This window comes from Porites lutea, chromosome 10, assembly GCF_958299795.1.
Source record: "Porites lutea chromosome 10, jaPorLute2.1, whole genome shotgun sequence".
NCBI classification, from domain to species: domain Eukaryota; kingdom Metazoa; phylum Cnidaria; class Anthozoa; order Scleractinia; family Poritidae; genus Porites; species Porites lutea.
Window position 1 is genome coordinate 16,922,546 of NC_133210.1, and position 27,759 is coordinate 16,950,304.

A 27,759-nucleotide genomic window follows, 5' to 3' on the forward strand; every position below is an offset into this window, starting at 1 on the left:
TTAATAGCAAGCCTGTTCTACCCCTGGCAACTTTAATCTCACATTAAAGTAATACATACCAGATACATGTACATTCAAACAGCAACATTACTGGTCACAAAATATTAATGTTGCAAATACTGTAATAATAATTATTTGTACATCACTAGGATCTTCACTGATCAAAAAGTAAGGTGCGATTGACAAAGAGGGAGTTTTAATTTGATACAAACCATTGATGATGTCCACTCCATGCTTAACAATGGCATCAGGTGTTTCTTTGGCAACTTGCTCAATATCTACACCTCCCTGTTGGCTGCCCACCAATACTGGTCCCTACAATTAAGAAAAAATCCAATTCTTTGTTGTAAAATCTTGAGAATCAAAGTACAGTGTAGGACTACTGGATTTTGCCTTCAGGATTAAAAGTTAGTGTCTACTAGTGTACAACTGTCCAATGATGCAATTGTCTGAACTGACACAAGATCGTAATAAAGGCCCAGCTGAGTCTCTGATCAGGATGACCAGCATGATCTGGCCAGGATTTTGAAATCACGATCTAGAGCATAGACCTGTGCTCCTAAGTCCATCAGAGCTACACGTTACCAGGCAGCAATTACCTGTAAACCAGCCTTGTGAAAGGTTACAATCCAAATCACAGGTGACCATTATAATTGCAGGCAACAAGAGGAGCCTGCAGTCCTAATCTGCAGGTTACTATTATGAAATCAATGCAAGGCATTTAATTACATTGCATGTACATGATTTAGCCAGCAACTCGACTTCCACTAAGAATGACTGGAATTACACGATGCAATCTGATCATGCATGTTTGGATCTTCTCAAACTCATCCATAATTATTTATAAACAAAATACAAAGGAAATTAATGTTTAATGAGTGTTTGGAAATCAGATGAAAAACTGCTCATTTTTGCATCCTTATTTTTTCCTTCTAAAGTCATTTTGTTTGAGAAGTGATACAGATGAATCAAGCATTTGGCACAGTGTTTTATCACCAGATGAAACACCTTGAAGTTCATGAAAAATACCTCCTGCGGGTCATTTTTTAAACTCTTTTCTCAGTGTTTCATATGGTGTGACATAGAATGACACCTTCCCTTTATACCTGCTGTTTTTGTTTTAGCTTTTTGTCTTTGGTGTGAGATTTCAGCACGCTCTGTTAACCAGTCACACCATTTACACAAAGTTTTTCTCCTGTCTGCCTTGACTGAAATCACCCAGACTTTGTATAATAAATATTGAGGGTCAAGTTACCATTTATTATTGTACAAACACTGACCCTTCTGCCCTTTTGTCTGTGTCGCCATCATCATTCCAATTCAAAACAATATTGAAATATCTGTACTTCAGTTCCACGTGAAGGTTTCCAGACCTTTCAAATACGTAGGTGGAGGGGGGTTCGCTTATTACAATACCTTCCTCTAGGAAGGCTTGGTTACTAGGGTACTTCAAATAATGGAAAATGAAATAATTCTTAGCCTGTGTACAGACGTCCCCCCTCCCTCAGGAAAAAAATCGGGAGAGGAGACGTCTGTGAATCGCCGTCGTTAATCGTGTTCCGGTATACATTTGCATAAATTATTTTTTTGTTCTTTCGCTGACAGTTGAAAAGGCACATGTAGGTCGAAAAATAGCTCTGCATGGCGTCTGTGCACAGGCTAGCCGAACATCTTCACGCAATGTCCACCCAAAAATCCAGATATAAGATCTCTGATTACAGTGAAGCCAGGTCAAGCGTACGTCCTAAGATCCTATTTATTATTCGAAAGTTCAACCGTTGGTAGTTGTAGATTTCAGATTCATCTCTGTGGGCATTCTTGCATGCGTAATGAGCCGTGAATTCACACGCGATTCAGTTACGAAATTTCTACCAGCTCAGTTTCCCTGAATTTGATGTAAATGTCTTCTAAGACATTTAATCCATTCAAAGATTTTCAATCTGACCAAATGCAGAGAAGTTCTCTCAAAATATTCACTGCTCATTCGGCATAGCCTGAAATTCATCCGATTGCTTCGAGTCGTTTTCTCCTCTCAACAACTGAGGGAGTAATAACGACTCGAAGTAATCGGATGAAATTCAGGCTACATTCAGCATAGAGGAATGCCGATTTAAATTTGACACTAGTTACGGGAACGACTAACGGATTCATTTTTTCAAATAATCAATTCAGTAATAGAATCTTTTTGGGGTAAGCTTGACCTGCCTTGGCTGTTAACGTTGGATTTTGTATGCCTTCTATTTTATTTACAATACCGACCAGTACAGACAGAAGCATCCGCAACCGGTGCAGCAAACATCGGTGGTCTTAACTTCTCATGCCTTTACGAGAAAGCCGGAATACAAATACCGGTAAACAAATATCCACAAAGGCTGAGCTTGTCCTGGGGGAATCTATTCTGAGGTTCATTCACCAATCACAACACCGGAAACTATTTGCGTCATGGCATTAACATTACAACCAATCAGAGGCTGTCCCCAACATTCCGGGGAAACGGGAACACGATTATCGTCGGCGATTCACAGACGTCTCCTCCCCCGATTTTTGCTGAGGGAGGGGGGACGTCTGTACACAGGCTAATAATTCTAGGAACACCAAGAATCAATTTGCTAAAGAAAAACTATCACTGCCATGCATGAATGTAGCATTTTAAAAACAGAGTGATGTGACTGGACAGTTCTGAATAATAAATGAAATTCTCTTTATGACTGGACTGGTCTGGTTGGTCAGTTCTCACTAACAGTTTAAGTGGGCACAACTCTTTGTCATAAGATGGGTGGAACAAAAATGTCTATGAATTGAGCCTCAATATTATCCACTAACAAGATTTCCATAATACATGTACATGTAATTAATTTTCAAACAAGAGGTCTGGACCCAGATGGTAAAAAGGTGGGTAACACTCTCTACTTTAGCACAATAGTGGATAGTGCTATCCAACATTTGAGCTTTGAGCAACATTTGAGTCTGCTGCTTAAGACCATCAGTCTATTTGTATTACAGTTAGGCTATAGGCACATGTACAGTCAGCCTACCTTGAATGCTCTTTCCAAAGCAATTGCAAAATAGTATTCCCTTCTTGCATAGAGTCTTTCACAAATGTAGACCTGTAATAAATAATACAGTTAACATGGATAGAGTTGAAACATGTATGCACAATAAATGTAGGGGTTATGTGGACTTACTTCATTGCATATTCTTCCCTGTTCTCCAGTCTGTTTTGTAAAGAGTTTTTTACCAAGCATTCTGGATGCCATTTCTTTAGCCTCCTCTGGCCTAAAATAATACAACTCGTAAGTAATAATATTATACTATCACTATGCAGTCATCAATCATGCGTATCAAATGCGCTTTTGTTAATGACAAACATTTTGCATAGTCAATAGACATGCATACATTATACATGAATAAAAATTAAAAGCTTAACAGGACTTAAGATACAGTAGGTAATGCAAGTAAAATACAATATGTAAGTTCACTCTACAGCATATTATTTTACTCACGAGAACACAATCCTGACACCTCCCTTGAGCCCTCCCTCAAAAGTGCCTTTTCCACGTCCACCAGCAAGAACCTGAGCTTTGACTACCATGTCAGAGTCACTCTCAAGGCCTGGCAAAAAATTAGAATCAAAGTAAATCCATGATCCAACGTGTCACTGATTGAAGCACCAATGCTAAAGTAGAAGTTCTGCAAGTGCCCAGAAAGCGTGGTTAATACTAAAATCATTATGCAAGAAGCAGCTTTCCTGATGGCCATGCTCTCACATGCATGAAGCCCATGCAGCAGAGCACCGTGGGCAAGAAAATTTGGTTATCTATGCATCTCAGACATTTTGGTAGCGACAAAATTGTCTGTCCGTTAGTCTGTCTGTATGTCCACCCCTTCATGTTGGAGGATGTGAAATGTCACACTTAGGATGTTGAAGGTTGGTCCAGCAGGCCCCAGTTGTTCAAACGATGGATAGTGCCAACCACCAGATAAATCTCTATCCAGTGGATAGTGCAATTGGTTTTCCCAATACTTATCCACTACATAGTGATCTATCCGGTGAATAGCACTGCCCATCTTTTGAGCACCTGCGGCCTGGTGTTTAATCCTGCTAACTTCTGCTCAGCAGTTGACTGGCGTTATTTTATCCAACTCAACTAACCAGAACTACAACATACATGACAACACAGTTGAAACTCTATTTACGACCACCTATTTACAAAAGCCAAGTGTTTTGTCCCAGCCAATACAGGGTTGTCAAAAGTAGCCGGCTGCCACTGAAAATCGTCACCTACTTGGTTAGTATCGGCCGGCTACTCTGCTTGGCATTTCCTTATGGATGGCGTTTTTAAAATAAAATATCCTTGCACTGGCCGCTTACTCTGACAACTAAGCTGTCTACTTCAAAACTTTCTGACAACCCTGCCGATACAATATACATTCATTCTCGATTTACGCGGAGTCGAGGCTCCATTGCACTGTATTTTCATACAGTAAGTTGATTAGCTTTGAAGCTAATCTCGTTAGTAATACATACCCATAGTACTAGCGATTTCATAAGCTTGTTCTGGAGTTCTGGCTACACCTCCCTGTGGTATAAGTATTCCTGCTTCTTGAAGAAGTTTCATACTATGGTGCTCATGGATAGATAACTCCCGAATTTGCTGATGTTGACAGCCATTGGCACCCAAAACCTACAACAAAGAGGCACTTAGCTACAAAGGAAACATACAAAACTTCTGAAAGCATATCGATAATGACAAATACCCTTGGTAAGAGCCTTGCCGGAGACCTTAAACCGCCGATATTTAGCTTACGAAGGCAGTTCAAAGCACGGAAAGAGGCGGCCATCTTTGTTTTCGTCTCGCCGGCTAGCCGCGCATGACGTTCATAAAGAACACCGCAACTAGCTCACGGGCGCGGCCAAGAATGTTTGGGCTTTAGGCAACACGATCCGCACGGATCCGCACTCGATCCAAAATGGCGGTCCCACGTCCTCTGAAAAGACCGCGTTTGGGCCATCCAGACGTATACCCACAAGACAGTAAACAAAAAGAGGTAAGCTTTAACTAAGATCTAGTTTGAAGTGAATCATTATCATGCTAAATTTGCCCTCGATCTTTCCAGGATGAACTCACCGAGGAGAACGTCAAGAAAGGATTTAGCTACCAACCCCTGCCTTTCAGTTCTGGATCAGTCGAGGTTGTAGGATTTTATTAAAGCCATATTTCGTTTCATAATGTTTTCTTTTACCTGTGAAAATGTTCTGTGTTGTGTTGAGAATATGACGAATGTGTCTTTTTTTTTTAGTATGGATCGGCAAAGGATATCATGTGTAATGTTCCCTTGTCAAAGGTAATTTACACGCTTGAGAGGTTTATTGGACTTTCTGAATACAAACAGAGCATCGCGCGCAGATGACTTGTGTGTATGTGTTTTAGGTAAAATCCATATCCAGGTCAAGCCAGATGTTTTTCTCATGGTTGGATAAGGAACCAAGGAAATTTTGAATGAAACTAGGTTGAAGTACTTGTTAATCTGAGTACAGATAATCTAAACGACAATTCACGATTGGTTGGCCACTTGTCAATCTGTAAACAAAAAAACTCTCACTCTCAGATCAGTGGAGTTCAATTTTTACTGTGGTTCTAACTTTGCAGCACATGGCGAACAAACAAGGGTCGAGAACTGTGCCCTAGGGTGCATTTGATTGGGAAATCTGGATTTAGATTTTAAAATCCGGATTTTCAATTTGCAATCAAATGTGAATTCCAAAAACGGATTTCAATGCTGAGATGTCTGTTTTTGGATTTCCTAAGAAGGATTTGAAAAACTGTCCTTGAGAACAACTGTCTTGCAAGCGCACACATAATTATCAAAAAGAAGACCGCTGTTCACGAGAATAGTTTTGCAAATCCTTTTTTGGATTTCCCAATTGAACGGTAAATAGGAAATCCATGAAATCCGGATTTGAGTTCATAATTGAAATCCTCCCCGAGGACAGATTTTTCGCAGATTTTGTGTTCGAAATCAGAACCTAAATGTGGATTTCCCAATCAAATGTAACCTGATAATGGTTTAACTAGTCCAAACTAAACAGCAGGGCACAAACAAGCTCTTTGTTTACCGAAAAAAGTAGGCAAGAAACCTAGCGTCAGTAGTCAGAAAGGAAGGAGGAATGAAAAGCAGCAGATCGCCAATTAAAAGATCCCATCGCCATCTCTTATCTTTTCTTTGTTCAGGCTTCCACCCTCATTCCTTGCTGCTTTGCCATTCACCCCTCAGGCATGCTCTCAGTATATTGTGCATTAAAAGACAAGTAAGAGGCTGCTTGCAGTCTATTGTTTACTTCAAGATGGTTTTTTTTTTTACAGTTTACACAAAGCTTCAGTGCAATTTTATTAGAAAAACAGAAGCAAAACACGTATACTTCACAAGATGGGAATAAGAGAAAACCACAGCCTGTCAAGGACAATTTTGTACCAGTAAGTACCCAGACAGCACATGCATTTTGACATAATACATACAAAAGTCATCTTTTAAGTAATGGTCCGTGTAAGAACTAGGCAAAAGAACAATAGGCCAGTGCAATAGCGGCAGTTATTTTTTAGGTGCTAATTTCTCTAATCAAATTAAATTTGAATGCTCTGGTCAATAGGGCGAAAAGCGCGAAATTTGAATTTTAGAAATGAATTAAGATAGCAAAAGAGTCATTCAAACAACTTTTTATTTTGTCTACTGCTCTGATATGTTGAAAACTATAACATATCTAAAATTTAGAGGATTTCTATGCGCCAAACCCGAGCAAAGTTAAACTGATATAAAATTACATGAAAATGGCACAGGAATACATCAATCGGCGACCCTCTGAAAGACAGCTACTTCGGCTCTCACAAAGGAAATGTCAAAACTGTGATCGGAAACAGCAGTAATCCGAGCTCACATGGAGAACGCGCCAAAGCCGCGCGTTTTAATTTTGGCACCATAAAGAACAACAATTTCATAAAATCATGTCGGAGGGTTATCCTAATGGCCCGCATTTGAATAAAAAGACGATTGTCCATACAGGAAAAAATTCATGGATGTTCGAAGAATTCGGTTTCAGAAGAAGCTCTCTTCACAGTCTTACATGGTAGATATATTTTTAGTCTAAATATCTCCGCAAAACCTACTTTCATTCTAAGAAAAAGTAAAGGCAACAGTTACAGTCAAACTTGCATGATCTTTCGTACCGGGTAACACTCAAAACTAGTGAGAGCTACATTTGTATTATATATGATAACTAGGCGGCTGCCGTCTTACAACTGTTGCGAAATCAATAATCACAAATTTCAATTCGTTCGTCTTAAGTTGAACTTAGCTCGACGAAACAGCCTAGATTGAAAGCAAATCGAATTATAGAAGAGTAAAGATATACAAAATTCTGAAGTTTTGAAAAGGGCGAAATAACTACACAGTCACATCATGCGGTGATGGGAAAATTTATTGGGTTCAGCTTACCTCAAGCTCAAATCAGGCGGCTTCACATCGCTTTAAGAAATCTTATTTATTTCTGTATAAAGAACAAATCTATCGCTTCCACTCTTTGTGCCCAGCTATTCTCCACAATTACTCTGAATCATCACTGAATCAAAGCGATCTCCTCCTGACAACATAAACAACTGCTTCGGTCCTACTTGTCCACATGGCCACTCGACGACATGTTGAGGACAGCTGCGAACGCTGCTTCAGTAGGAATTTCACGATCACTCTGATGATAAAATACATTGAATAAAAGCAATAAACAATCGATAAAGGGAAATATGTAGATTTCAGCGATGAAATTGACGACATTTCTTCGGGCAAAAGACAAATTTCCTCACATCTCTAATATCGCATAAGCTAAAAAAAGTTGTTTTTGTCACGTTTTTCTTTGTTTTTTCGTCGATTTTTGGATTTCAGCCAATCAGAACCACCATTTAATTGAAATTAAAAATTGAAAGTTAACACCTTTTAATCAATTTTGCGTTCTGCCTGCCTAGTTCTTACGCGGACCATTACTTAATTTGCTATATCAAATTAATGAAAAATTGATGCTAATTACTATTTCTAATCCTTTCTATGTCATTCCTTCCTAGCCAACACCCACACAGTATTCTAGGCACACATCACCCATTAATAATACCTGTAGTATTATTTTTTTTAGTATAGTTTTGGTGGGCTTAGAGTTTACAGTAAGTTTCTCCATAGTCCCTGCAAACAATCTCCTGTTGGTTAGATTGTCTGCCCAGTAAATTGGGTCCTGTGGGTTCAAATTCTACCCAGTTTTTTTTTCATTATCCTACAGTTTATATTAATTTTGTGACATTATGAAGTCAATAATAAATGTACATGGGCGGATCTAGGGGGAGGGTGCAGGGGGTGCGCACCCCCACCCCCCTGAGATGACCTGCGGTTTTCTAATACAACTGGTATTCTTCCAAAAAAAAAAACTATGTGGTTTATTGGTGTTGAAGGAGAGCAAGAGACGAGTGCACCCCCTCCTAAAAAAAATCCTGGATCCACCCCTGATGTAGCGTCTTTGTCAATATGAATATTTGATTTATTCATTACTCATGCGTCATCCTCAATATCATCATCGTCATTATCATTATCTTTATCAACAAGCAACATCATCATCATCATCATTATCACCATCATCATCATCATCATTATCATCATCATCATCATCATTAGATCATCATCATCATCAAGACATCTTAAATGATTTTAAAAATACTTGTGGTTGCTGTGGTTGTTATTGTTGTAAATGAAATCTCAGTCTCCTTGTACAATCATGTATCTTCTCAGTCTCTACATTTATTTTATTATGATTATACACTTGTCTCATCAGGTTCATGCAACTGCCCGTTCTCGTGGATTTATATCCAGTTGGTTTCAAGATCTAGCAGGGAACAAACCCCTCACTGTATTAGTAAAGAAGGTGAGTGTAAAAAATGAATAAATGTACCAAAAAAAGTTCAACAAAAAGTCAGAAAAACCTGAAAAACTCTTACTAAAAGCTGCATGTACCAGCGGGGCCAAAAGCACAGAAAAAATAATTAATGATCATTTCTGTATCATCTGTTTGTTGAACTTGTTGTTGTTTCTGTGTGTGTATGTTCTATCGAAATGGGCAAATAAATGTGAGACTGAATATAAAAGTAAATGTAATTAAACTTGAGCAGTCATAACCCTTCAAGTCTGATTTCTTGAGTGCTCATTCTCTCCTAGTACAAAAATAAATACATCACAGATTTCAATTTAATCACACACTGTACAGGGACTAGTACGACGGGGAGTTGTTTTATTAAAAACAATGCATGCTACCCTGAGGAACACAAATAACATATTTTTATTACTTTTGACTCCATTGCTTGCCCTTTGTACATGTAGTCGAGGACAAGAAGATTTGCTTGGTGGCCAAGTTACAGTGTACATTAAGAGATCACTTGCCTAATGGGAAAGGGTGTAGGCGAGCAAGAAGTGACCCCGGGCAAATGTGAGAGCTACATTGTATTTCTCACCCAGAGGACAGCTAAAAGATGGAATTCAAATTTTTTTTTTCTGAGTCCTGATTTCCTGAAGTAATTCAAATAAAGTCAAACATTGTGAGAACAAGTAATTACAACTAATTTTAAGCAAAACACTTTGGAAAAAATCTCAACCTCTGTTTATGGAGAGATTTTTTTACAGTGTAATAGAAAACTGTGAAAGTGATTGAGAGTTTGATAAATCTCCATCAGGTAACAAGTAACACAAGATTTATTGAAAGAGGGGAAACTTCAAAACAATTTGTTTTTTGCTTTTTAGGTGCCTATCTTTAATAAGAAAGAGGAGATTTTTAGCAGCCTTTGTGAGTACTCTATTCCCATGCTGCGGGCAGCATGGTTCATAAAAATATCATCAGCTTATACAACCGGCATCAGTGAATCCAAGGGCAAGAAAAGAGTGATGGCAGATCCTGCACAAGGTACTATAGAGATAAAAATTTAGACTTATCTATTGTAAGTGGCTGATATCTTTATTGAACTGTTTTTGATTTTTTATGACCTTTTGGTTGTGATTTGAAAAATGAATCTGTAAATATGGTGAGGCAAATCAAACAACCTTTCATCATGCTTATAGATGCTTAACAGGTTGCAGGGTAGCTAAGTGGTGAGCATGTCAGACTTGCATAATGTCTGTCCTTTGTTTGAGTCCCACTCTGACAACTTAATTATTTATTTCTTAGTTGTCCTGAATTCAAATCCTCTGGACACTTGTAAATAGGTAGCTAATCATCTCCTGCCAGGTGGTTTTTTTATTCTTGTTGTGTGCTATTATTTTGGATTATAATTATGTTTTTATTATGTGTGAGGGGTATGGAATGCCAAGTACACTCACTTTTGTGACTATAAAGAAACCTTTCTTAATCCATTTTCTCATTAGAAAAGTACAGGAGTAGGGTTAGGCCAGTGGCTTTAAAGGGGTCAATATGGCTTCTTGTTAAAGTCAAATAATACAATATTTTAGCTTTAATTGAATGTGAGGAATAATAAATTGTGCTCTGTCAAACATGTGCATTTACATGTACCTTCAAGGAGTACAATCACTGTATTTTTCCTGCAACATTTTAAAAGGCCCCTAGTGACAATATTAACAAGTGTTTGGAAGACAAACTGATTTGAATGTATTCTTCTTTATAATTTAAGATTGGACTCATGCCATAACAAAATACCTGAAGGATCAACTGAACAAGATAGCAGATTTTTACCAGAGCCACTTTGGTGGAATAACCTCCACTCAACATCAACAAAGAATGACTCCTGAAATGGAACAAGCACTAAAACAGTGGAACTACACTGTGCGACTAACACACTGGCTGTACGAGGTTAGATTATTATCTCTCTGAATTTGGCTATGGTCCCCTCACTTCAGCTCCAGCTTATACAGCTTAATATACTCCCTTCTTTTAAGTGAATGAGCGATTAGGATTAATAATCGTGAAAAAGTTTGAAAGGCTGGAAGATCACTAACAGGGTTTTGTCAAGAGGCCTTGTTAGGGTAAAATCCTGACAAGTAACAAGGCCTTGAAACAGCGAAATGGTTACAACGACATGGAGATGAGTTAAAACTGTGACAGTTACGAGGAAAATCACAAATACAATAGTAAAATACCGTATAGTGTCATGACCTCAGACCATTCCTATGAGAAACGAAATTCAAACTAGGGACATGAGTACCTCCTATAACAGGGCTGTCATTAAGAGGCCGGGGCCGGGGATTTCCCCTGGCTACTATGAACGTGGCCTGAAGCTACTTTTAAAGGAAAATAGAACCAAAAGAAACCCCTAGCTGTCTAATTTCCCGCCTATGTGTACTTGTTGTACATGTATTTACCCGGCAACTTGAAATCTTAGTGAAAACCCTGCATAAGAAGGCCTCTGTCAAAATAATGCAGGCTATTGTAAGCAGAGCTGTCCACATGAGAGTGTCTGGAATGAGTTAGGTGTTTGGTTGGTTGATCCCTTCATACTGTACAGCTGTGTAGTACTCTGTTATGTGCTATTGTCCTATGAATGCTTTCAGGAGAGTCTTCTTGACAGACAGGATTTTCTTCTGTGGCTGTTGGACTTGCTGGACAAAAGCAAAAATGCTGATGATCTGCTGCTAAAATATTTAATCCCACTCTTATTAAGGGTATGTATTACAGTAAGAAGACAAAAGTGAATTACAGCACATTAATTTTTGTATGTGCTGTCCAAGATGCAACATGCACTCTGATTGGCCATTATCTTTGACACTACTTACCACCTCTGTGAAAAGATACCCCATCTCATATTTGTCAACTTTCTAAAGGAAAACAAACTTTCCAAAAACTGACCCGGACCTTATCAGGGCACCTGGCTAAAACTGTGCATCAAGCCTTTAAGTCCCAGCATTAACCCTTGAAGTCCCAATAGTGACCAACATCAATTTTCTCCCAACAATATCCATATGTTGCCAAGAGAAATGGTTATGAGAGTTAATGAAATGATCACTAAAGAGAAAATGCTTAAATCTGTTATCAAACTCTCACAACTAAGAATTCTTTAAAGAAATATATGGAGATCCCTATGGAGAATTTATCATCGAAGGAGGTGTATGCAGGGTCCGAAATTAAAGTTTTAATACAGGCGCCACCTGGTGATCAAGTGTAAATTTTTGGTGGCCAGAGGGCAAATTGTGGTCGCCAAAAATTCCCCCTCCCTTTTTTTCAAATAAAGTTTAAACACGAATAAAAAATGCATGGTATGGACGTTTTTATGCTCAAAAATTGCACTACTTCCGCTCCCAATAGCAGAAAGCAACCATACATGTACGAGTGAAGTCTTATTTTTTCCACAAATTACTTTTTGGAGATATAAAGCTATCTGACCTAGAACGTGACGTAAGAACAGAAAGCTGTCTGCCCATGACTGCACTGATCATATCAAAACTCTATTTTCGTCCGATAACTACCACGAAACACGTCGTATTGATCGTAGCTGTTGTGGAGGTATTATTACAGAAAGATTCGTTTCCCTTTTAATTAAAAAATATCAACAGGACAAAAAGCAAGACTCCTGTTGGCAAATAGCTTCAAGGTTTCAATTCTTAATCAGTTTCTCTGACCGTTAAAGTCCACAATAACAACCAGCTTTACAAGGCGCTAGCTGGCGACCAGCTATGAAATTCTGGTCGCCAGGACTAAATTTTTAGTCGCATTGGCGTCCAGGAAGGCACAATTTCAGACCCTGGTATGGGATGCTGGTTAAGCTTAGAACTGCTGCTGAGGGTTGCAGATAGAGTGTGAGTGTGAGTGGCATTCAGCTCGGCAATAAACATTATTACAGTGTACAATAAACTTAACAATGGACTTGCTGGTAGGGGGCATGAAATATTGGGACCATGCACAATGTGAAGCAACATGGGTGAAATGACGTGGCCTCAACAGTGAAGCAATGCAATCTTCCCCCAAAATTAAATAATTTGTTTGGAATGAAGGGAAGTCTGTAGGCCAACATTAACTCGCATTAAACTTACCCCAAATTCCATTTGCTCACATGTAAAATAGTCAATGCTAAAATCAAAAGAATGCTGGTCTTAGCAGTCACACCTCAGTAAGGCCATTTTGCCTGGTTATTTCCAAGCTATTTCCCCTCTTTCCTTCTCTTCCATGGAATGTAACTGGTTTGTAAGTAGCTGGTACACTGAGAGTGGCCATAGGTAGGGTTGCCATGGATACCTCCTTTCCCATGCCTTGTACAGGGTGCTGCCAAACTCCACCAACATTAAAGCACCAGCTCCTGAACTAATCTTTTGTTGATGAGTTTAATTAATAATCACTCCTTTTATTTCAGTATGTTGACCAGATAGTCCTGTCCCAAACACTTGCCAGGAGTCTTGCACAGGTGTGTTCCAAGAAGCTGTCTACACTTTACTCTAATGCTGAACAGATGCAGTCTGAGCAGCAGAATCAGGGAGGTACAAGCAGCACAAACAAGACTAGTAGCACATCAGTGCCAAGTCCAGTACCATCCATCACATCAGAAAGGTAAACAGGATTATTGGCCCTTTTTTTCCTGCTAGGATCAGCAATGTCAAAATAGTCAAAATCTTGTTTTGTAATATGTCTTCAGTTCCCCCCACCTCAATTAGTTTATAAGCTATTTGCCGGTGGGAAGGTAATGTATATTAGTTTGTTTTTGTTGTTTGTTGTTTGTTGTCGTTGTGATTAATAAAGAATGATGGCCGATTCAATTTTTAGCTTAGTGAAGATCCTAGCAGTACCCATGACACATGTCATACATAAACCTTGTATATGGCCCATTTCACCACAAGTCCTTCATAGCTCAGTGATTAGAGCGTCTAGCCGGTGTACGGAAGGTGATAGGTTCAATTCCTACTGGGGACTCAGATTTTCTTTTTGTCCCATGCTCTTGACATGTTGATTACATCATTTCTCAAGTTTGTTATGTTTTCTTATTCAGTTCAAGTTTGACAGCCGTCAGTCCTTCATCACTTCCTGTCCTCTCTCAATACAAAACATGCCCACAACATCATGCCCTTGTCCTAGCATTGAGTTCAGTCTTGCAAACTATTGCCATTTGTTGTCCTGGAGCGCTGATCTGGAATTCCATTCCAAGTGGTGGAGGCAGTGCTTCTAATAGCAGTAACTCTTCTGTTGGTAGTGCAGATGCGGCAAGCAATAAACCTGCTGTATTGGGATCTCCGCTGGACAGGTTACCCATCGCACCATCTCAGATGCCGCTTCCTTCATCAGCAAATGCACAGGGATTCCTGAATACTGAGGTTGTTTATGTCACTGGTCAAAATTAAGTTTAGTTTAAATTTTTTTAACTTGGTTGATTCCCAGTTCCCTTTGTCCTCTAGCCCTAATTCATGAATAATCAGGGACTGGAGAATCAAGCTTAATTAAAACATGTTAACTTGAATATAATTTTGACCTGTAACATTTGAAAAAAAGCATGTATGAATTTTGCGTAAAATTAATTAAAGTGAAGAACAGCTCACCGAAAAGCTTGTCAGCTGACTTTTGGTCAACTGATGGCCAACAGTTTGGCTACAGTTAGCGGTGAAGCCACTGATGGCATAGTGGTAACATAATTTTCAAATAAATCATCAGCTACATGTAAACCAGAAATGAAACAATTACCGGTAAGTGCCATTGTCACGTTATTTTTTTCCAACTTTGCCAAATTAGAGAGTGAAAAAAGGGTCTAAAAAAGGGGCCCGTCTCTCTCCTGGAAGGCTGTGACAGTCTTATATTTGTTGTGTTGATATTTTAACTTTGAGGTTGTAATGGAGACTTCAAAATAATACAGCAATAAAAATAATTATCAGGTACTTGTAGAGAAGCAAAATGGATTGGTGCAACGATCTTTAGATTTGCTTTTAATGGGTTTGTTCCCAAAATATTTCTTGGACTTTGGAGAAACAGGAAATTGATTGTCATTATTTTCCTCATTCCCATTCTTGAACTTCACAGCTCCTGTCTGTTCTGCTTGCAAGTGAGGAGGAAATCCAAACCCGAAGCAAAGCAATAGAATCTCACTGGTCCCCTGACAAATATCAGGACAAATCCTCAGGTAAGAATGAGTTCTCTTCTTTCAAAATTCATTCAGTATTGTACAACAAATGTACACCAAACAGTAAGTGGTTTGGTAAAGAAACCTTGTACACATTCAGGGCTTGAAAAAAATCTTGAATTCCAGCTTATCCTTAATTTGGGCAAGCAGCTCTCACATTTATTCTGCTTATCTGGGCAACAACATGTGTATTTACTTGCTTGTCGTAATTACTGATTCAGTAGGAAGATGACTTCCTTTAACCCAGCTGCCAATCAGGCAAGTGAATTTCAAAATTACTGGCCTGGCAAGAAAATCAGCTCATTCTGGACTCCTGGACTAGACTATTTTCAAGCCCTGCACAATGTACACAGATTATTATACGTTTCCAGGAAACTGCCCACCTACCCCTCCCCTAAGCCACCATTTTGCCCTAAGTGAGAAGTAAGTGTTAATGTTGGCTTACGGGAGGGGTAGGTGGGTAAAAGAACTAGTCAGACTTTTCTTAACTATAAGTACTCTTCCAATCTCTTGACTTTCAAATTAATATGCAGACAGTTTAAAGATAGATGTACTTTGCGAAACAAAATTACTCTGTACTCTTTACTTTCACACCATTTACAAATTGTATACTTCTTCCATGACCCCTACTTGTAGTAAAATGTTCATGGGTTTTTATTTTTTAAGTGCACAATATTTATGTTTTCAATCTATGTGATTTTTAGAACTGATGGTTAAAGTATGCATGAATTTCTTTTAAGTGTTGTTTTAACTTAGTATCAGTCACACATAGAAGTTAAATTAAGGCCACACATTAATATAATACATGATTGTATTTAGTCTTATAAAGTGCCCATAACAAATATTGCATAGTTAGATTATAAGTACGTGTATGTGCACTGTTTAGCCTGTGTGTCTTGTAATATTCCTTAAAACAAAATGTTGCTTATGTTGTAGTTCAATTTTTTTTCTTCAAATTTTGGCAAAAAGGAAGGGTGCGTATTGTAAGGAGGGTGCTTAAGCAAGGAGAGCTCTTATTAATATTTCCTTTCAACAAACTGTGACTTTATTATAGCTAAATCTTAGCGGTTTGTTAAAAAAAATGGTTGGTAGTCCTAGTATACACTAACATAGAGATGTATCATTATGCATGCTTATAAAATAGTTGTGGTATATTATCTCATCATCCTTGTCATTGTGATGTACAGATTGTTGCATTGGTCTTTTATCCCTACTATTTAAAATAGTGAAGGGGAGGGGAGAGGACACCTGTTTGATGCCTTAGCCTAGGGGGTGGGCACTTATTTGGGTGAGGGCACTTATTAGAGCATGGGCGATTTCGAGGAAACAGTAACCTGTTAATTCTTTCACTAACTTCTTTTTTATCTTTTTATACGCAGTAATACTGGTAATACTAAGCACAATATCATATTATTAATTTTATTTAATTATTTTAGATAGTGGGCTATTTTTTTTTTTGTCATCGTTAATCTGTTCAATATCTTGTTACTGGTACTTTAGTTAATTACATTAATTTTATTTACTGTGTTATAGTATTAATAACATTAAGTACTATTTAATTTTAATCTTGTTAGCTATTTATATTTAGGGTGGATTCATTTGCAACATGCAATCTGCAAGTATAGCCATCACAAATAAAAGTGCAACAGCTATTGCTGTGTTCAAATTAACCTATTCGCCCCTGAACCACCCGTAACTGCCTCTGCTGATCCATGTCCCTTCTACCTCTTGTGATGTCATCAGTTTTGATGGTCAAGGACAACCTGTCTTTGTCATCTAAGGTGTCCGAGGGAACGAGAACTTTCAAACCAATCCAGAATGAGTATGATTCAGTCAAGGAGGCTGGAGAAAAAATGTAACGTTGACCCATAAATTCTGATGATCTTGTTCCAGTACTCACACCTGCACTTTCTTGCATCTAATCCTACAATCCTAAAAGCTTTCCCAAAAACTTTTCTGCTGAAATAAAGCATAGTAAATGCCTAGCAAAAGGGAAAAAATGGGGTGAGAAATAAAGCAGAACAAGAGATGAGGTTAGAAAGTGATAAGTGAAAGTCAAGACTGCTGTGTCACTTTAAAACCCAAAAACTATCTTGAAAATTTGCTTTCTGTGCATGCTTGAAATTTGGAAGCTGACGTATTTTGCATCTGGCTGTGAAGTGCTTGACCTATAAACAGTGTTTTGGGCAATTCTGGCTCTTCAGTAGTCAGGCAGTGAATGGAAAATGGCTTAACTTGCTTCATAAAGAATTTTTCACAAAATTCCCAGGAGTGAATGGGTGAAGCGGCAGATGAGTCCACCGTAAGGAAGGCAGTGTAGCTATATTCAAACAAAACAAGCATCAAACATATACGAGGCATGTCATATGTTACTCTTTGGCTATAATTTTGCATCATTGTTGTGGTTATGAAAGCTGGTTTAAAAGTTAGGTTTGTTGGTATCGGCAGTCTTTTTGGTGTGAAAAATACTGGGAAATGTTTTGAAATTGCCAGGAGGCTGATCACATAATATTCAGCAAAATAGGTCTGTCATGTAGCAAATTATACAGTTTCTTAGGCCCGGTTCAGACGCCACTCCACTCGAGTGCCGAACCGAACTGATGAATTAAGTATGGCAAAAGAGTGGCATCCGAATCAATTTGGTATGGCAGTTTTAGTTAGGTGCAGCGAAAACATTTGAAGTAAGTAAGTAAGTAAGTAAGTAAGTAATTTTATTTAACCACATATCGCATATGAGCGATAGCTCGATTAAATGCAAATGTAGTGGCAAAAGTTCGAACTTTTGTCGAACTTAACTTAGGCTTGACACACGGTGTGCAGTCTGAATCAGATATCGCGCTAGTGTCACTCCAAAGTTGAACTTATTAAGTTAGGTTTGGGACATGAAAAGTACGGTGTCTGAACCAGGCCTTAGACAAAAATGAATGCTAATGCTAAAGGCTAATACTAATGCCGTGACGAAGGTACTTTCACCATGAAGAGGGCAAGAGAATTAATTCAACACATAACCAATAATTCCTTCTGGTACTGTAGTTCACTACTGATCAACCTACATAATTATTTTTAGTAAACTAACAAGAATGTAGAATCAGTTATTGAAGTCAGTGAGTGAAATTAAGAGATCTTAGTGTTCAGACAGACAGACAGATTGTAATGAGCTATTTTTTTTAACCATTGATCTTTTGATTCTAAGTCACCAGAGGCTCACCAACTTTGCAGTAGGGCACCTGTGTCCAACCTTGCACAGTTTCTTCTTGTGAATGTGCATCAAACTTGTGTCTTAATTGCACTAAGATGACTTCAACTGAGTTGTTTCACACACTAACTGGGAATGGTTATATCGGACTGGCGTTTTTTATTTTATGTCATGACATGTTGCACTCAATCGACCTTACTTTGACACCTGCTCATGGTTTTTCACTGGCAATTTTATGTAATCAGCTAGCTGGCTGCACTGCCTAATTTTAGTTCATTTTATTTTGATTTATTTTATTTTATTTTTGTTTTGGCATGCCTCTCTTTGTTGCATGGCTATAAAATTAATCTACTATCAAAGTCTGCAAGTCTGTAAATAATTATTGATAAGGTTAATGTCTGTTTTGTTTCTTTTTATTAAAAATAATATAATTGTGTGGCTAGTCTGTTTCTTTTTTTTTATGTAAATATCAGTTAAATTAATCTAATGCATGTATTGCACTGCCATAACTAGCTAGCTTTTTTTTGGTTCTGCATTGATAAAGTTGCCCTTACAGCTTTATTCAGTAACAACTTGTTTATATTGCAATCCACATTGAATTTTGTTTGAAGAGGTGAAATTATAACATTCAAAGTGACTTACGCAAACATGCTTGAATTATTTGGCCCATGCAAGTACCAAGTCCTTTGCTAGCATGAGTTTTAGGAACACATGTAAAAAATGATTTTCAACCCTATTTTTCATCAGGGTTCTCATTACATTTTTAAGTAGACAGCTTGGATGTGAAAGTAGGCGGCTTGGTAATTGAGTGCTGAAGGCAATTTCAGGCTTTCACTCTCACTTTACTATACTGTATTTCCACAAAAAGTAGATGGCTCAAACCTCCAAGTAGCTGTATTTTTAGCTGGCCACCAGCACTTAATAAGAACCCTGTTTGTTAACTTTTATACCCTTATAATTCAATATTCCCAAGCGTAATAAAAGTCAAATTATCGCAATGTTTATAAGTAGCCAGTGAGAAAAAAACAAACAAGCAAACAATCAAACAAAACACGCTCTCGAAAGGTATTACTGGAAAGGATCCATTTTTATAGCAGCAGCTATCACGTAGAGATTATTGAAAAATAATTGCTTTCTGAGATTTTAGAGCCAATTTCAAATAAATATAATTATTATATTTATTTACCGTACTATGACTTTAAGGTACCATATTTATTTTATATGGTGCTTATAAAGATCAGCAAAAGTTAATTTTTGTATTTGATAGTACAGAGCCCCAATAAAAGTCACTTTGAAACAGGCAGCTTTAATTTCACCTCTTCAGTAGAATTGAAACTAAAAAATATTACTTGGTAAAAAAGTATCACTTTGCTAATTCTCTCCATTTATTTTAGCCGTCTCTATTTCAGTTTTAGCTGTCAAGAGGGTGCTGAACACATTAGAGACCCTAGACCGCTACAACTTTCACCGCGCAGATTCCTCGAATTCCATTGACACACTTTACAGCAAGATTTTTGCAGACTCCTCAAAATCTGGAGGACAGGTAGAGAACTTTATATTATACAATTATGTTAGACCCAAACAGACCAGTGAGGTTCCAGGAAACTACAAAGGGGGGAAAGAAAGGGGGGCAATTTAAGGTCGAGGGGTGCCACACCCACCCCAGTTCAGTGAGTTCCCCTTTCACTGAAAAAATGGTTTTAAGAGGTACTAGTTATTGATTACAGAAACCTGGAGTGCGTGCCCAGAAATTAAGGCCCTAGAAGACAGAGTCTTAGGAAAGTTTTGTTAAATAAAACAGAAGCAAATCGTGGACGATTTTCCCTTCTTCTTGGGAGAGGCAGGATGGGGAAGGGGACTTGTCCCCGTCTGCTCTTAACCCAGGAATAATATTATTATGCCTATGACGATGTCAATATTGTGCACAGAGTGGCCACCCCCATATACCTGCAATATTTTAAACGGTATTGTGGTGGTACGATCTCCTGCCATTTTTTTTTAGCAGCATTGAGTGCTTCGAATTTTATTGTGTATCTGCCGTCTGTAAAATTGGATGAAAATTAATAGTGTAATGCAGCTTTTAATCATAAGTCAATCAAATTTCAAAATTTTGCAAAAACATTCCTGGACAAAAAGAAAAAATAAATAAACAGACGAACAAGCAAATGACTCTTGTCGCACATTTGGTAGCTTCTCGGAAGATGTTGGAGCATGTTGGCCATGTTAAGTGAAACATGGTGAATGCTAAATTGCAGGCTATTGCACTATACATGTCTTGTGACAGGACTTCTGTTAGCCTCATAAAAAAAACACACTTCAAATTTTGAACTAGGTATATGTGAGATCTAACTACATGTGCTTGTCTTTTTAAATTTATTCAAGGCATCAGCTACTGATGAGGCCATTGCTCTTCTCCTGTTTGAATGGGCTGTCAGCAAATATCGTGTTGGAAAATACCGAGCTCTAGCAGTTTCTACGTTGTTACAAAGAAGGCAAGCAGAAATTCTTGAGGAGGTAAGATGACAGCGCTTTACTATCAGCATGGATATTCTCCACACTGTTCTCCATACATTGTCTTTGGTACTGATAGGGAGAATTTGTTAAAATTAAAGATCTTTGCATCCAATTTTATAGACCAAAATAACCCCAAATCTAAATATTAGTGTAAGAATGAGTTGATGTATATCAGAGATTTTGAAGCTGTTTAAAAAAACTCGCAGTCATGGATTGTCAGGTTAAAAAAAAAAACACTCCAGCTCGTTTTTTAAACGGTACTTAAAACACCCCCATGAGCTTTTCAGCTTTCAGAATTTGTTGCATATCATGAAAAGGATATGTTAAAAAAAATTGCTTGGTACTAAAGTACACTTTTACATTACAACCCTTTTGATTTTATCAGAGAGAAAGTTCAAATGAACAAGGCCAGGAAGGTACATCATCAAATGCTGGATCTGTTTCAGCGTGTACGGTGCCTTGTTTCCAAAAAGTTCTCATGAATTTCTTGGACAACTATGCGCCTGTGGTTGGTGAGTTTACCTGTATATCTGCTTGTTTTAATATTTATTATGATTCTCTTAAAATATTTCGCCGTTTGTGGTTGGTCTTAATCCCCCGGCTCTTAAATTTTCTTGATAATCAGCGGGCGCTGCCTATAATTTTGAAGATGCATGCAATATGCTTTTGATCCGATGGTATGATCATCATCAAGTGTCGTCGCGCCGGTAGGCGCATAAGGCCATGCAATGGTTTATTGCAATTTACAATCGCGAACCTCGTTTTCAGGCATCTGCGCGGCAGCCTAGCTGGTTTGGCATGAGTGAACTCAAAAAAAGGGCGAAAGAGTTCGAGGCTATCTGTAGACGAAGTAGCTGAATTACTGACTGAAACAAATGCAAGGTAGATGTCATCCACTTTTTAAGGAGTATCTGCGGGGAAAACGCTCTCGAATAAACACTATAAGAAAAAAATATAAGAAAAATGATTTATCGTTATTCTTGTCGGTGATCTATTAGAAATGTGATTTGAAATAAACGCTGCCCTCTAATAATCGTCGCATCGAAAACGCCAAGATTCTAATTAACGCCGCTGTGTTTAATCGACTAAGTACGGTATTTATTCACAGATGGTGGTTACCAACACAACAAGACGCATCCAAGCTTCGCACAGCTCACTCTTCTTTTTGGGGAACTGATCAGAAATGAAGTGTTTTCGCACAATGCCTACATGTGCACTCTTATCTCAAGAGGAGATCTGCAACCTACTGCCCCTGTGTCCATCCCATCCCCACCCCGGAGCACCCTCCTGGAGCACCCTCCTGAAGCTGAACCTATGGGTATTGAAGAGTGTGTGCAAGAAGGGGATGCACAGGGGGGAATAGACATTCATAGCCTGGTATGTTTCCTTTGGAGAGTGCATCAGCTCGTAGTTTGTGGGGGAGACTAGTTATGATAGGAGGTTAAAATCGAAGATAAAAACAGCAGTGCTGCAGTTTATGTTGGGAGCTCCCTGCCAGTGCACGATAGGCCATTTCCCAGTCGCCTTAATCCTCCGTTTCAAACTGAAGCAAAGTGAAAAGCCATTGCTTCTTGCAAATAAAGCTCATCTTCACCACAAAGGTGTCGCACTTAACCTGGTTTTGAAAGTGAGAGCTACGAACTCGGAAATGGCCTATTCATTCGACGGGAATGAACTAATGGCAGGTTTTTGTTGATCAGCAAGATCAAAATGATAGGAACCCTACTGGAACGTTGTCCACTATTAAGAAGTCCACAAAAACACATAACAAAGTCTCACGGGCTTCATAACCATTCCACCTTATTAACTATGATCAGTTTATTAAAAAATTCTTGGTATTTAAATCTAAATCTGCAATATACCACGCCTTGAGACACCATGCTCATTACTTTACCACCAAAAGTGACAAGTGATAGTCCAGTTTCTTATTGGTCACGGCTGAAGACTCATTTATACAGGGTTAGTTGTATGTGCAAAAGGGGTCTCCTTTATCGTTCTGTCACGGCAGTCAGTTATTGATCACAACCGGTTTTGAGCGCGTACTGCAGGTCTTCATCAGGCGATAGTGTCGATTTACTGAGTGGGACTATTAGACGAAACAATAAATTGGTTCTCTTTTTGGCCTTATAATAAATCCTTTTTTGACCAAGCTTGTTCGGTCATGATGGCTGGATATTGGCCTCGTTCTTGTTTGCGTTTTTATAGACCGAGACGAACTTGGACAATATCCCTCCATGGTAAATGGCGCATATATCATATGAATGCCATATGCTATGTAGTTGCAAGGCTTACATTACTGATAATGGTCCTGTTATTTTCTCAGTCCTGCCATGAAGATGACGGTCGCAAGGATAGTAGCAGTGACAGTGAACAAAAGATTACTCAGCAACTGCTGGACCAGGAACTTCTTGTTCATCAAGAAAGACTTATACAGCTACTAGATCAGGGTGATAATGAAATCTTTATGGAACACGAAGCTCCGATATTAACGGCTGATCTGTCAGGTACAGAAATGTTGTGTACGTAAGGGTCCACTGCGTTCACATGTATAAGGCGTTTTGTCGATTTATCCGATTGGCTGCGAAAAGCGACGAGCTTGGTCCGGCTTAGTTCATACCCTCGTAACTAATCACAACTCGTTTATTTTTGTTTTCATCCAGCTGTTGCAAATGGCACCAAGCTAGACGGTGGCCTGATGAATCAGACTTCCTTGGCCAGCGTTGATCAGAGAGACAATTGGCCTATGGAATCCCCCTGCAACCTTCCCAAAAAGTCACAGCATACCCAATATGCACAGCATTTCCCCATCCCATTTGAGAGCATTACAGCGCATGATAGCAGTCAGCGACTTGTTTTGCTGCATGGTGTTGGCAAAGCAAGGACCAAAGCAATAGCCACCTCAAAAGAAGTGACCAAAGCGTTGTGCGCTATGCTGAATGAGCTAGGAAGGCTGGATGACTCTGGGCTTGGTGCTGACGGTGCACAGAATAGTGAACATGTTCAGTTGAAACGTGAGAGAGATGAGAAGAGAGCAGTACTTTACAGGTAAATGCCTAATATGCACTTAAGTAAAGGAGATATGTCACACCATTTGCTCTTTTTTTGAAGAACTAAAATGCGTCATCACATCAAATGAATTCCAAGAATGATGATGCAATTTTGTTATTTAAGACTGTATTTAGGCATTGAAACTGTTTGTTGCTACGGATGGCAAGGATGGATATGGATAGAAATTTGAAAAAGTTGGGCCAACTTTTTCAAGGTTAAATTCCATGGCTGCAAAAATCAACAAAAAATGTGATGATTAGTGCCTCCTGGTAACATTTTTTGGATATCTTCATAACTCTAAAGGAACCGGTTTTTTTGTATGGGTAAAGACACTTATAAGTAATGACTTCAGCACAGAATTGACCTAAATATTGCCTTGTGCATGGCATAGCCCCCCCCCCCTCCCCGAGGGGGGGGCGGGGTAGTCAACAAATGTTTTTACAGGGAGGCTCCGCCCTGAGGTCCAACCCTTTACCCTTTTATATACCATTTTTGACGAAAAAGGTCCCCTTTCGTATTCCTTCCTTCTATTAACCAATGGTACCCATTTCACATGCAGAACTTTGCATCCCTTTTAACTGCTGTAAATGCACTGTCTTTTAAATAGGAATCAATCACGAAAAAAGAACGTTTTGTAGACTTTTTAAAGCCATATAATTTATCTGTTAGCGCTTTTGGGCCCTTTCACAGACCCAAATGACAGATTTCCCTACCCTTTTATATACTTCAACCAGTGAAATCCGTGCCCTTTCGTATACATGAAGCCTGAAAAGGTACCTTTTGCGGGCGGCGCTTCCCCGCATAGGCCATCAAAGGGGATACTCCCCGGGGGGCATAGCCCTTCAAATGGGGCCGTAGGCAAACAATGCCTATACTTCTAATATGGAAGAGACGGTGGACTCAGCCCGAGGCGGTAGGAGGGTGGAATTCCTAGTACATCAGAGAGCTAATGCATCGCTGCGGGGAGGGGTGCGGGGCATGAAAAGAATTGTACAAAAGACCGAAAGACTGAGCTTCTCTTAGTCGATATTACTTGTCCATAGTCATCGTCTTCAGCTGTTTTCCTGAGCACTGGATAATGTTTTGTCTTATTTGTAACACGATCGCATGATGGTTTTATCGGTCACTGTACAGGTTTATTCCTTTCTGAAAACCGTTGTAAGCCTTGATGACTTTCTAGTAAAACATAGCAGCCACAATTTTTATTTAATCTCGCACTTTTTTCTTCTATTTAATTTTGACAGCAAATTCTCCAATTTGACTTGTTTCGACCAGTACCTTGCTGTAGCAAAATGTGCCAATATCGTGAAAGATCAGAAAACCAAACAACCCAGGACCTTTGGTTTAGTCTCGCCAGCTCCAACAGTCAACCAGGTGGAATTCTTGTACGACTTGTATGAACTTGCTGGTGATGTACACGGCCTGCTGGACTTTGTGGCATTTGTTCTTATGCCAAGCGAAGATGACATTTTAACCACTCAAGTCGCACTTGTTAAATCAGTGGTAGGGACCTTACCAACCAAATCGACGATTGTGGTCGCAATGCTGCGGAAGTATCACGGTAGCCTGATGCTGTTGCCAGAACACACTACCAGGATATTCAGAGGGTAAGTTAGTCCTCTTTCCATTTGTCAGAATTGGCCGGCCGGACCAGTCAGTTAGCAAATGAAATCGGTTTTTCTAAAGGGTTTTTGCTGAAAAGCCATCTCCTTCGTGCATACTATTTGGGATTTGATGAGCTTGGCTGGGAAAGGCTAGAATACGTAAGACTTAAACAGTTGGCTGTGACAATGTATAAACAACTTTACAACTTGGTTTAAGGCAAGCAAACTCTCCTTAAACCTAAAGAAAACAAACTTTATGTTATTTAAGCCTAGACAGAAAAGGTATCATTTTCCAATGCAAGTATGCATAAACGAACAGAGAATCGAACAGGTTAAGGAAACGGTCTTCCTCGGTGTAGTCCTTGATGAACATCTGTCTTGGAAACCGCACATTTCTCAAGTAGCTCGTAAAATCTCGAAATCAATAGGTGTCATTAATAGAGCACGATTTTTTCTACCTAAACCGTGTCTAAAAACTCTTTATTATTGTTTAGTTTATCCTTATCTTCATTATTGTATTATTGTCTGGGGATCTACGTACAAAACCAATCTTCGCCGTCTTGTCTCTTTGCAAAAGCGAGTTATCAGAATTATTTCTAAATCAACTTTCGATTCTCATTCAGACCCTATTATCAAAGAATTAGAGCTACTAAAACTTTCCGATATTAGACAGCTAGAATTAGGTAAACTTATGTTTTCTCTTAACCATTCTCTTTTGCCTTCAAAGTTCAACAATTATTTTTCTTTAAACAAACAAGTCCATAGCTATGCCACTAGACACGCGAACGATTTTCACCTTCCTTCTTGTAGAACAAACCTTCGTAAATTTTCTGTCAGTTTCCAAGGACCTACTTATTATAACACTATAGAAAATGATATTAAAGAATCTAATTTTCTCCACTTATTCAAAACGAAATTGAAAAAAAAAAAATTATATATGAATTATTAGCTATAAATCTTGTAGTAAATTGTTATATTTCTTCCATGTCTGATATTATTTTTATACTTATTGTTACTTGTACCATACCTTATATTTTGTCAACTCAGTCTATGTAATTAGTTAATTTATACTTACCTTCATTGTATTTTGCTGTCGATCCTGGCCTTACCGTTACTGTTAACTTTATTTTTACTCTGAGGGAGCCCAATGTCTATAAGCCTCATGGTTTCTGTTTGGGCGTCCTCGCCACTTTCATTTGCTTTTGTGTAACTGTCTTGTTTTATCGTTATTTGTATTTTGTGGTAAATCAAATAAAGTTAAAGTTAAAGTTATAAAATCTATAATGATCTTTCCTCGTCGTATCTAAGGCGGATCTTTACCAACACCTCAAATGTACGCTAACACAATCTTAGAAATTCATTATTATGTCCCCAGACCCAGAACTGAGTCTGCAAAAGAGAGCCTACACTACAGAGGATCTGTTCTGTGGAACAAGATTCTCTCAGAGATAAGAAACCTGCCTAGTTTAAATGTTTTCAAAACTTCATTTCATGGGAAAGATCATCTTAATACACTATGACTCATTGTAACTCTTATTATGGTTTATAAAATAACTAAGATAGTACGCGCGTTCTGATTGGTTTAAAACCTATGGTTTATCGTGCCCAACATCCCGCTGGCGTGGGTTATCACGCCGATAAACCCATAGTAAGTGTGGTCTATTGCTTAAATAAGTTTTTGTGTTTTAACTTTATGGTCAAGTAGTTCCTGAGACTATTTTAGTTTAATTTTACACACGATTCCTAGGAAGGCCATGTAAAAATGATACGATTTCGTGTATAAATCAAGATTGGCGACGACGACGGCGGCAGCGGCGGCGGTCTGGCCGGTCATTTCTAACGAATGGAAAGCGCCACGAGAAAACTGCCCACAATTCGAGAAGTCGCGACTAGTTTTCCCACGAAATAACGACTGATGACGTACCCTCTACCCAGGTCCAAGAATCTCTCGAGCAAGTTCTCTGGTTATGAAGATACCTTAATGAACTATCAGTTCATGTACACTGCATGGGACTTGCTGAAAGCATTTACATATGTAAATAAATGGGTGAAGATAATGGTTGTGGGGGGGGGGGGGGGGGGGGTCGAGTCCATTATCAGGATCAATTTGTGAAATTGTTAATTCAGTTGGTCAGGGAATTTCAGAAACCCATGGCGGTAGCAACCATGAGTACCCTACTAGGAATGTACTCCGGGATCGATCCTCTGACTTCACGCTTTACAGGCTAAAGTCCTATCAGCTGAGCTTATCTTGATGTTACTAAAGAACAACAAT

General features: G+C 38.7%; 2 protein-coding genes across 3 annotated transcripts in view; one reads left to right on the top strand and one right to left on the bottom strand.

Moving 5' to 3' along the window:
- LOC140950628 (succinate--CoA ligase [ADP-forming] subunit beta, mitochondrial-like) overlaps positions 1-4,869 on the bottom strand; it is a 15,733-nt gene extending 10,864 nt beyond the window's left edge. The window contains exons 1-6 of the mRNA XM_073399869.1: positions 4,759-4,869; positions 4,529-4,685; positions 3,504-3,612; positions 3,186-3,276; positions 3,036-3,107; positions 213-315 (exon numbers count right to left, since the gene is read on the bottom strand). Of these exons, the coding sequence (XP_073255970.1) occupies positions 213-315; positions 3,036-3,107; positions 3,186-3,276; positions 3,504-3,612; positions 4,529-4,685; positions 4,759-4,842 (616 nt within the window). The 5' untranslated portion in view covers positions 4,843-4,869. The remainder of the gene's footprint in view (positions 1-212; positions 316-3,035; positions 3,108-3,185; positions 3,277-3,503; positions 3,613-4,528; positions 4,686-4,758) is intronic.
- An 88-nt stretch (positions 4,870-4,957) lies between these two features.
- The window catches only part of LOC140950626 (mediator of RNA polymerase II transcription subunit 12-like protein), a 43,565-nt gene continuing 20,763 nt past the window's right edge, over positions 4,958-27,759 (top strand). Inside the window, exons 1-18 of one of the 2 annotated variants that reach the window (XM_073399867.1) lie at positions 4,958-5,049; positions 5,119-5,193; positions 5,302-5,346; positions 6,366-6,476; positions 8,864-8,953; positions 9,823-9,982; positions 10,704-10,882; positions 11,581-11,691; positions 13,374-13,567; positions 14,004-14,325; positions 15,023-15,122; positions 19,713-19,861; positions 20,701-20,832; positions 21,218-21,344; positions 21,941-22,209; positions 23,156-23,336; positions 23,493-23,877; positions 25,125-25,487. In XM_073399867.1, coding sequence (XP_073255968.1) covers positions 4,972-5,049; positions 5,119-5,193; positions 5,302-5,346; positions 6,366-6,476; positions 8,864-8,953; positions 9,823-9,982; positions 10,704-10,882; positions 11,581-11,691; positions 13,374-13,567; positions 14,004-14,325; positions 15,023-15,122; positions 19,713-19,861; positions 20,701-20,832; positions 21,218-21,344; positions 21,941-22,209; positions 23,156-23,336; positions 23,493-23,877; positions 25,125-25,487 — 3,071 coding nt within the window. In that variant the 5' untranslated portion in view covers positions 4,958-4,971. The remainder of the gene's footprint in view (positions 5,050-5,118; positions 5,194-5,301; positions 5,347-6,365; positions 6,477-8,863; positions 8,954-9,822; positions 9,983-10,703; positions 10,883-11,580; positions 11,692-13,373; positions 13,568-14,003; positions 14,326-15,022; positions 15,123-19,712; positions 19,862-20,700; positions 20,833-21,217; positions 21,345-21,940; positions 22,210-23,155; positions 23,337-23,492; positions 23,878-25,124; positions 25,488-27,759) is intronic. The other variant, XM_073399868.1, reaches the window with a different exon arrangement.